Here is a 9,809-nt window from a genome sequence, read left to right on the forward strand (position 1 = left end):
GTAATGGTTCTAGACCGTAATATCAAGTGTTTTGCAAAGCTTTATTGTCAAATGCAATACTGTTGATCTTTACAGCTGTGGGGCAGTAAACTTGTAAAACAGAAGACATTTTGTCATAAACAACATAAAAAAGTATTTGTTCTTGTTTTCACACTGTATTCCTTCTAAACTCAACATGTGTGACACATGTATAATCACTTCCTGAGACACTATACAATGGAAATCTAGCCATACATTCATGAAGATACGTTGAGTTGCTTGATAAATTGCTGCTTGAATCCAAGTCTAGTTAACATTATCAGTCTTACTTTGTTGTTAGAAATCATTAGCCATACAGTATGCATGTAAGCTGGGACACACAAGCGCTGCGGAGTTGTCAGTAGGAAGCCCAGACAGTCTGAGTCAGAGCGTTGTGTTTCTCTAGGTCTGTCACTTGTTGGACTGATCTCAAACCTTAGCTGCTTCACTGGCTGTTATCTGTTCTTTTTCTCCGTCAGTTCGAATGTGAAAGTCAAAAGGTGTTAGAAAGCAAACTGTCCAATCAGCCCTCAGAAAACAGCTGGAACAGGGTTTCTGATTGGCTGTCTTTGAAGTTCGGCACAAAGTGGATCTGGAGTATCTCGGAGAATCCCTCGGAAAGAGCAGGAGCCACAAAATGTTTCCTGTCCAGAGAGAGAGACAGATTACAGTGGTCAATACAGAGCTGTGACTGTTATGTGTTCACAGAATGCAAAACCCACTATGTCTGGGCTTCCAGGCACAAGAAACAAATATGTTTTTTAACTGGAGTGTGAGGAAAAAAAGACCAGCGTCTCTCACTTGTAGCTGTGGAAAACCATGTCGTTGACCTTGGCGTGTTTGGTGTCTGACGGAGCCATCTCTCGAAACTGGGGGCAACAATAACACATTAAACAAACACTTGTCATCCCCACTCAGACTAAAACAAACCAAAGAGAGAAGAGTGACAGTATGGAGAAGAGAGTCATACTCTGTTGTTGTGTTTGGCTTGCTCCAGAGAGGCTGAGAAGTGGAAACAGCGACATGGGACTCCTGCTGCCTTGGCCACATCCACGTATCTGGAAAATACACACAGGTTATGCAGACACTGAGAAGTAAACGCACATTCAAGCAGCAGGCAGGAATATTTTCATACCACAAAAAAACAGCAACAGCAGCATACAACCAAAGCCCACATTACTGGATGCACCCATTTAGTAGGAGTCCTTTAGAAACACTGTGGCAATGAAAGTAACACAGTCGCCTACAATACACTGCTGTGTTTGACCTGGGTGTGTACACTGATGTATGTGGCCAGGATCGGGACATGCAATAATAAAAATGCTCATTTCAAAACAAAACAAAAAATTCTACAAGGGTAAAAGTACCCCAGGGAGTTGGGTCCTGAGTATGTACGCACACTGAAACATTCAAGGGGACACACACACAAACACAGAAATGCATCGACAGAGGTTGTGACAGCTCGGCTTTACCGTTTGCGAGACTCTGGGTCTGGGTTGGTGTTGTCCACAGCAACACTGCGGCCTTCTTTTAGAGCGCGCTCACATGCTGTCACACAGCTCTGCCATGAACCAAGTGTGTCCTGATACAAACACACAAGTGGGAAGACTTTAAGGAAAGGGCCAAATAATATATGGGATATAATAGCAAGCATGATTATAATAATATAATCTTTACAACAGTTAAAAACTTGTTTATCAAATATAAAAGCAGGGTAGCAAACATCATAGTGTTCCAAATACTGTTCTGGGTGCATTTAGAAGTGTAGCCATGTTGACAGAGCCCTGTACATTAACATCCACTCACCCTGTTTACATACACGTAGCCTTTTGGAATGACGTGGGTGTGGAAGAAGGTGGATTTACCAGCTGTGCAGAAAGGAAGGAGGACAAATGATCAGACTGGTGTTTGTGGGAGGAGACATAAGAAAAGGTGATACACCGTCCTGTTTCTCTTACACGCAGGGAAACCCACGGCAACAATGACTTCTGTCTTGCTGGAGGTGAGAGAGGCAGATGGTGGGTCATACAGCCTCGCAGTGGAGTCAATCTTCCTCTACAAGTTCAGATTAAAACATTTTTAACAAAAATACAGACATAGAACATAAATGCAAAAAACAGTTAGGCAAATATGTTCACTGTACTCACAGGGTCAAAACTTGGCAGGTTGTAGGGGGCGCTCTTCCAGCCCAGGAAGAACTCCTCTGGGGTATGGAACTGTAGCCCAATGTTCAGAGCAAACTACAAAAACAAGAAGGAAGATGGTAACTAGTATGTAATAATCACATTTAAGAAGATGTATGCACTGTTTCCTCATTAAAGGAATATTTCACCTGCAAAATGATCATTTGCATTTCCAAGCTCACATCAATAATGTCACTCAGTCTGCTTGTTTCCATCTACACACTATTAATCGCCTCTGCCCACTGCTGAGTACCACCATTCATGTTCACACCCTGGTTACATCCCGTATTGATGACTGTAACTCTTTTCTGGTCTTCCCCTCAAGTCTATCCACAAACTTCAGCTGGTCCAGAACTCTGCTGCTCGCATCATCACCAGAACCCCCTCCATCAATCACATCACTCCTGTCCTTCAGCAGCTTCACTAGCTCCCTGTTAAACACCACACTCACTTTAAGATCTTACTCCTCACCTTTAAGGCCATCCACAACCTCGCTCCTCTACCTCTCCCAACTCTTGCACATCCACACCCCCACCCACACTCTCAGGTCTTCCTCTTCCATCAACCTCGCTGTCCTGCCAGCTCGCCTGACCACCATGGGGTCTAGAGTCTTCAGCCGCTCTGCCCCCACCTCTGGAGCTCCCTCCCACCGGACATTCGTAACTTCAACTCTGTCTCCACTTTCAAATCCCGTCTCAAAACTCTTCTTTCATATCTAATGTAACACAAGATGAGTAACTGATACACAAATGGGCATGTAGGTTGTGAAGTATTCCTCTAAGGTATTATAAGAAACAATGACGTCTTATGTACATGAACTTTGTAATGACATTTAAGAAAGCACATAAAACAAGTCAAGGCAGGTGGAGGAGGAGGAGGAATGGCACAAATCAATTAAATTAAATGTCAGGTCTTACCAGTCTGTCGCTGCAGGAGAAATCCTTCTTCTTCCTCCCTGGAGCCCAGTTCTCTGGTCTACCTGCAGCATCTGTTCACAAGGTAAAGTCACATCAATGGCTGTCGGCGCATGTGTGTGTGTGTGTGTGTGTGTGTGTGTGTGTGTGCTCTTATAGTTCTGTCTCTCAGGGGATCAAATGCTCTAAAAGCAATAGTAAGACCAGACTATTCTCCAAATTTTGTTATTTCTGTTGAAGAGGTTACACTAGATAATTTCTTCTTGGAGTTAGGTTTAGATCTGCACATTCTCTTGGGTTTATACTTCTAAGACTTCAGGTAATTAGTTTTGGGGTTTACTGAAAAAGCACTGGGCTAAACATTTGGTTGAAGAAGTTGAAGATGACTACATGCATATGTGTGCAGCTCTGTGACACCATCAGATAAGTGAGAACACAGCCACCTGTAGGTATGAGATCTTTATCACTCTGTTGACACCACTTCACATTCAGCCTCACTCACCTCCGACATAGAGAGACTGTGTTTTGTCTACAGTCACGCCATCATTTGCCTGAGCAAGAAAAACACATGCAAAGACACACAGAGTTAAAACTGGAATAGACTGTTGATTGTCAAACATGCAAATACATGTATAGTATGAGGAGAGACAAAATGGTGGCTCTTATGACTCATCCTAATTAGTGCAGAGTAATTCAGAGTATGTGCAAATACTGTGAGTGAGGTGTGGTTCTTAAATAAATGGATGTGTGATCATGTGTCTCTGCTGATAATTACCTTCTCACACAAGTGGTTCCACATTCCCATCACTGGTTTCCTGTAGATACCAGGACCAGATGCTACAAACACCTGAGACGCAGACACAAAGGGCGTACATTAATCAGTTGTTTGTACAATAATTAGGAGAAAGATGAGTGTCATTCCACAAGATGACCAACCTGCACAGGGAGCTTCAGCGTGGTGAGAATATCCTCCACTTTAGACTTGAAGACTTCTGGTCGTAGTTTGCCTTTAGCGATCCCCATCTGGTTGGTGAAAAACACCACCTGCAGGAGGAGAGGAAAGATTAGGAAGTCATTCATTCATTTTCTGTAACCACTTATCCTGCTAGGGGTCGCACGAGGAGCTGGAGCCTATCCCAGCTGACACTGGGCAAGAGGCAGACTATCACAGGGCTGACACATAGAGACAGACAACCATTCACACTCACATTCACATCTATGGACAATTTAGAGTCACCAATTAACCTGCAAGTCTTTGGACTGTGGGAGGAAGCTGGAGTACCTGGAGGAAACCCACGCTGACACTGGGAGAACATGCACACTCTGAACAAAAGGGCTCCCCGACCCTGGCGTTCAAACCAGGAACTCTCTTACTGTGAGGCGACAATGCTAACCACTGCACCACAGTGCCACCAGTTCCAATAAATATCGTTACTGTCATGCTCCTCCTCACCTTGTATCCTTTCTTGAGCAAGCTGGCCAGCTTAGGTTGAATCTCAGGATACAGAATCCTGTTAATTGAACAAACACAAAGAGAAGCATATTACACAAAAAAAATCATACTACGAAATAACTAAAAGGTAAAGTTCACGAGTGCAGACGTACTTCCAGTCGTCTGGCCCAGTGGGAAAGACTTTGCCAGACTTGGTGGTGATGATGCAGCCATCTATGTCAAACCCTGCAATCTGGAGAACAACAAGAGGAGAAGTTCAGACATTTAAACACTTGCTGCATGGTCTCACCAAAAATCATGTAAGGTGGTAGAAGTAAACCCCCGTACAGCACTTTTGTGTTTATATAATAAAAACTACTACGTTAACATGAGTGAAAAAACACTTGTCAGACAACCTTTCTTCTGATGAAGCACTTCTCACTGCTGTTTAGCAGCCGGTTTTATTTCATCACTTCCTGTAACCAACCACACTCAAAAACATACGCGTCGGTAGCACGTTTATGAACAATAATGTTGGTATAGCATGGCAATAACAATCATTTACCACCTCGGTTACATGGCGGCTGATCTTGTCCTCTGCTCAGAGAGTAAGGAGCTCCCGAATCTCATGGTTTTCCTAATTTGCTGACATTTACAGTTTGTGTTGTTCTTGTTTGAGCTAGCCACTAACTGCTAACAGCTACTTTTAAATCTCCTGCAGTGGGGCCCACACATAACACTTCAAAACGTTACACCCGTCCAGCTGGATGTCCTGTTTATACAGTCACTATTTCAACACTGTTACTACCTCGTGTAGGAAATTAAAGGTGAGACCACTCTGTCCCTCCATTCCGTGATTGTACCTTATATACAAAATGACAAGGTGGCATAACAGCGCAATATTCAGATACACCCCTCGCTCCTCCACAGCTCAACCCTTTCATCCAAATATGGTCACTTCTGGCTCCAAAAGTCTATAAAGCAATGGGTGATGTCACGTGTAGTTACACCCATTATTTTATACAGTCTATTGTGAATTTTCAAAAAATAGTCATAAAAAAATCTAGTTTTTGTATTTAAATGTCTTGTTTTCTCCGACCAACAGTCGAGTTTCTAAAGACATTCAGTTTGTGATGATATAAAACAGAGAAAAGCAGAAAATCTTTACGTCATTTTTACCTGATAAATGACTCATCGAAAATGTGATGAAACATCTGACTCTCAGTCAGAGGTCAGGGCTGCTTATTTAGTACATAAAATACACACGACTGTGCCTTTAAATATTTAGCAATTAAACATATGCTATTATGAGGCCTAAATTTAATTTGAAACTTCTAAGTTGCAAAATCAAGTTGCCTGTCAGATTACTGTGTTATGACCTCAGACACAGAAACAATAATGAAAGAATAAATAAAGCTGTTGTGTTTAAACAGTTCCCACCTTTTCACTCCCTCTGACACCAGCGGCAGTGTAAAGCATCAGGTTGCCGATCTGCTGCCAGCTGCTCTTAAGACAGCCCTTTGAGGAGGATGAAGATGATGAAGGCTGGGCGCTGTTACTTTTCCCTGTCATGGACTTCTCTGCCAACTCCTGCAGCTGCTTGAGCTTTTCCTCCGCCATTCTCTCCTCCTCTTCGTCCTCATCCTCTTCCTTTGTTCGTCTATCTGAAGTCCCCTCATCTCTTCTTCGGCGCTTCACGTCAGAGTTTCCCCTCTCTGGACTCAGCCGTCTTTTAGATGCCTAAATAGAAAAATACGTATTCTTATTACTCTAATTTTCAGTTGTTTGATTTCAACTTCTCTTGCTAAATACTATCTTTGTTGCAATATTACAGGAGCAAGCAAATAAGACACGAGAAATAATACACTAAACAGGTTTCAACACAATGACTGAACGATTGTGGTACCTTCATGGGAGAGACAGGAAAGAAATCCTTTATACTGCGCTTGGGATTTGGACTTGACTGTGCCTCCTTCTCTCTCCCGTTTCTTCCTCCCTTTGTCTTATCTGTGGCTTTAAGTCCTTTCTGTGCAGCACCGGAGGGTGTTCCGTTTGAGCTCAGGGAGAAGTGCAGTTTAAACGGGTGGCTCTGGTTGACCAGGAAAAGGGTGCCTCCGTGGGTGAGTCTGCCAGACTGGCTCCTGCCCAGCTTCTCACCGTCCAGGAAACTGGGGTTGGGACCCAGCTGTGCAGGGAAATAAGAAATGTATGAACATTGGACTCCAGCCTTTATACAGATACAATGAGTTTATAGGATGTTACATAACCAGAGTGTGTTGAGGCAGTAAAGAGAAAGGTGTGCCGTTATTGGGTTTTTAGCCATAGTGACACAGTGTGTTTGTCGGGTGTGTCTGCCCAGGGTGTTTTTCTAGCTGCACAAGGAAATTAATTGAATCATGAACTGTCACACTGGGCTGGGTGTGGGTAGGTATTTGTTTTCATACCTGGGTAACAACCACATCCTGGTCTGCAAAGCAAGCCACCACCTTCACTGCAAGAAGTACAAAGATTATAACCATCATGTATACTCACAGACACATGCACACACACATACTCATGTTAACCCATAGTGAAAATGACTGCAGCCCTGTACATCAAAAAATACACACAACTCATCAGTGATCACTCAAAGTTGATGATGGTCCACCAGGACGGTGCCTGTTTTGGGTTTTCAGATGGTTGAAGAGGCCAATTCTGGAGCCATTTAAATGAACAGTATTTTCAGTGTGTATAGAGGCAGCATATGTCTCATCTGACTGGGTGAATTAAGGGTTTATTTCACCGAAACCAGAGCTGGTGATTATTGGAACTGAGAAAAGATGAACCAAGACAGCTTTTGTGAGTTTCATTTATTTTTTAATGGACTTCAATTAAGTGTGTCACGATTATAAAACTGCTGTCTATTTAAATGGAGTCTGGTGGCTTTGGCGATGGTGGTTTTGAGGCTGTTTCTGGTTAAACAACAGTCTATCTCTGTAGGGATCCTTTAGGGATCAATAGTGGACGGTCAGTCTGCTCAGGACTGAGTTGTGGCTGGTTTTATGTAACCACTGTTCATACCGTGGAAAGTTTTATTAGTAGACTGTAACTATGAAATGAAAGGATGTTTTGCTGCCTCTCACAGCAGCTGGAGTCTGAGAAAAAATAATTTAATTCACTGGGCAAACTGCCGGCAACTTTTAAGGTGGAATGTTAACTTGTAATGTTACTCAATGCATCAGTTGATGAAGTAAATCCATCAGCACACCTTAAATTTTACTGTGAAAACTTTAACAATCACTTTAGTTTTTATATGACATAAACATTTAATAACGAGTGGATCTTTAAGCGTTTACATATATTAATTTCGACTGGGTTATGTTAACTACGTATATTCTAATCCCTACTTGGACTCTGGCAACATTAAACCCCTGAGCTTGCCTGAGAAGGACTGAATGCACAAACCTACTATTTTTAAATATCCCATGGAGAGAGACTCTCACTGCAGCCTATTTTATTTTGTTCTGAAAATGTCGGTATGCAGCCTCGTTCTATGGACGATAAATGAGGTGCAAACTTCCCTCTGTGTCACTGGTGAAGAACCAAGAAACACACTAACTAGGTTTCCATCCAAATGCATCACAAATTTTAAGCAAATTTTGTGAAAATGCGCAAAAGAAAATGCGAATTTATGCATGTTTCCATTCATTATTGTTTTGCAAGTATTGGGAGTCAACAGGTCGAGCAGAAGGTGGCGCTTCTCATGAAAAATAAAAATGCAAAAGAACACCCGTAGAAGAAGAGGTCTCATGTCCACAACTGATGTAAACAATCACCGGCACATCCATGACTACGACGAGATGGAGAGATTCCTTGGGAACTTCTTGGCTATTGCGAGAGCTCTCATCACACTCATATCAGTGCTGTCTGCGTAGCCTACATAACGCCGTGATGTCTGTGTTGGTACACCAGGCAGCGCACATGATGCAGCGGTATTCAACACGTCCAGTCTATTCAGGTAAGTTGTGAAATAGCCTACACTCACCTGACACTGGAGTAATTACCTCTCTCTAAGTTCACAGAGGTGTGTGTGAAGTAGAAGTAGGATCCGGTAGCCTATGTCATCATTTATTTGCTAAATCTGTTTCCATTGCCAAAAGTCGCATTTTCCTAATATTGATATGCTGACTTTTCCACCCCCTCCAAACGTAAAAACTTTTTTGCGATATTTCGGCCTTTTTTCGAATTTCTGGCATTTCTATTCAAGTTTTTTTTTCACAATCTTTGAAAATGCGAACAAAAATAGGTGGATGGAAACCCGACTACTGAGTGACAACAACTCTGCCCACACTTGTGGGTACTGTTTGCAGTGGAAACACTAAGTGGTACGTCTAGGTACCGTTTCTGAAGGGTTACTTTTGGTTCCAAAGGTACCGTACCTGACGTGTTTGGTAGAAACGGGGCTTTAGAGTAACAATCTGAGCCTGTCAGTGGCAAAAACACTTTAAGCAGATGTAAACTGAGTATGCACAATTGCCCCATGTCCCTGTGTGGAAACATTGCAGCTGTAGCGGTCTCACTAAATACTGGAGCATTTCCAAAAACTGATGTAGCCGTTAGTCTCTTGGACACAAAAACTTGAGACAATGGGGGCCAGGTTGAAAAATACCAAAGTTGCCCTTTAAGAACTGCTGATTTACAATGTTGCTCCTTAGATAAGTTAATTAATCTTTTAAAAAGAAGCTGACTTATTTCTGATGAGACAACTAAAGACTTTTCTGTGCAGCAAATGTTTCCTCTGGGAAACCACGTAGAGCACAGGTCAGATATCAGCGTAACTACAGGGGTCTCTTTGTAAACTGACCATAAATAGCTCATGTGTGCAGTGTCATGAGAAGCACCAGTGTGTGTATGTGGACTTTCTCCTCACCCTGGTGTCTGGAGCATTTCTTATCGGTGACCCCGGTGTCCGGACCCCGGCCCAGAATCACAGCTCGTCCGTCCTGCAGAGGGACCCGAGCTCCAGAGGGGCTAACCAGCGTGCAAGACATCCGAGCGAGCGACCACCACAGCGGGGCTGCTTCACTGTGAGCTTATGGTATCTGTGTGAACGACTCGATTCATAAAATAATAAACCGAAAAACAAAAATAAAACACACGGAGGAGGCTAAGCAAATATTAAAAATGAAATGTTATGATTTTTGCCTCAACTTTGTGTCTGAGTTGGTTGTTGTAGCGTAGTAACAACAAACCGGAAGCTGGCTTGTTTTCCAGCGCACCCGC

The 9,809-nt window shown here is 42.8% G+C and overlaps 1 protein-coding gene across 1 annotated transcript; it reads right to left on the reverse strand.

The window, feature by feature from the left end:
- Positions 1 to 22: 22 nt before the first annotated feature.
- pnkp (polynucleotide kinase 3'-phosphatase) lies at positions 23 to 9,809 on the reverse strand. The gene is made up of 17 exons (XM_033631828.2): positions 9,457 to 9,809; positions 6,992 to 7,038; positions 6,454 to 6,732; positions 5,988 to 6,287; positions 4,721 to 4,800; positions 4,569 to 4,626; positions 4,052 to 4,159; positions 3,891 to 3,962; positions 3,618 to 3,666; positions 3,119 to 3,189; positions 2,166 to 2,258; positions 1,977 to 2,073; positions 1,825 to 1,886; positions 1,491 to 1,600; positions 989 to 1,076; positions 820 to 887; positions 23 to 662 (listed from the first exon to the last, which is right to left on the reverse strand). Exons 1-17 carry the CDS (start codon positions 9,575 to 9,577, stop codon positions 542 to 544), a joined length of 1,824 nt encoding a protein of 607 aa, XP_033487719.2. The 5' UTR covers positions 9,578 to 9,809; the 3' UTR covers positions 23 to 541.

Source organism: Epinephelus lanceolatus, chromosome 4 (genome assembly GCF_041903045.1).
Source record: "Epinephelus lanceolatus isolate andai-2023 chromosome 4, ASM4190304v1, whole genome shotgun sequence".
Taxonomy (NCBI): Eukaryota; Metazoa; Chordata; class Actinopteri; order Perciformes; family Serranidae; genus Epinephelus; species Epinephelus lanceolatus.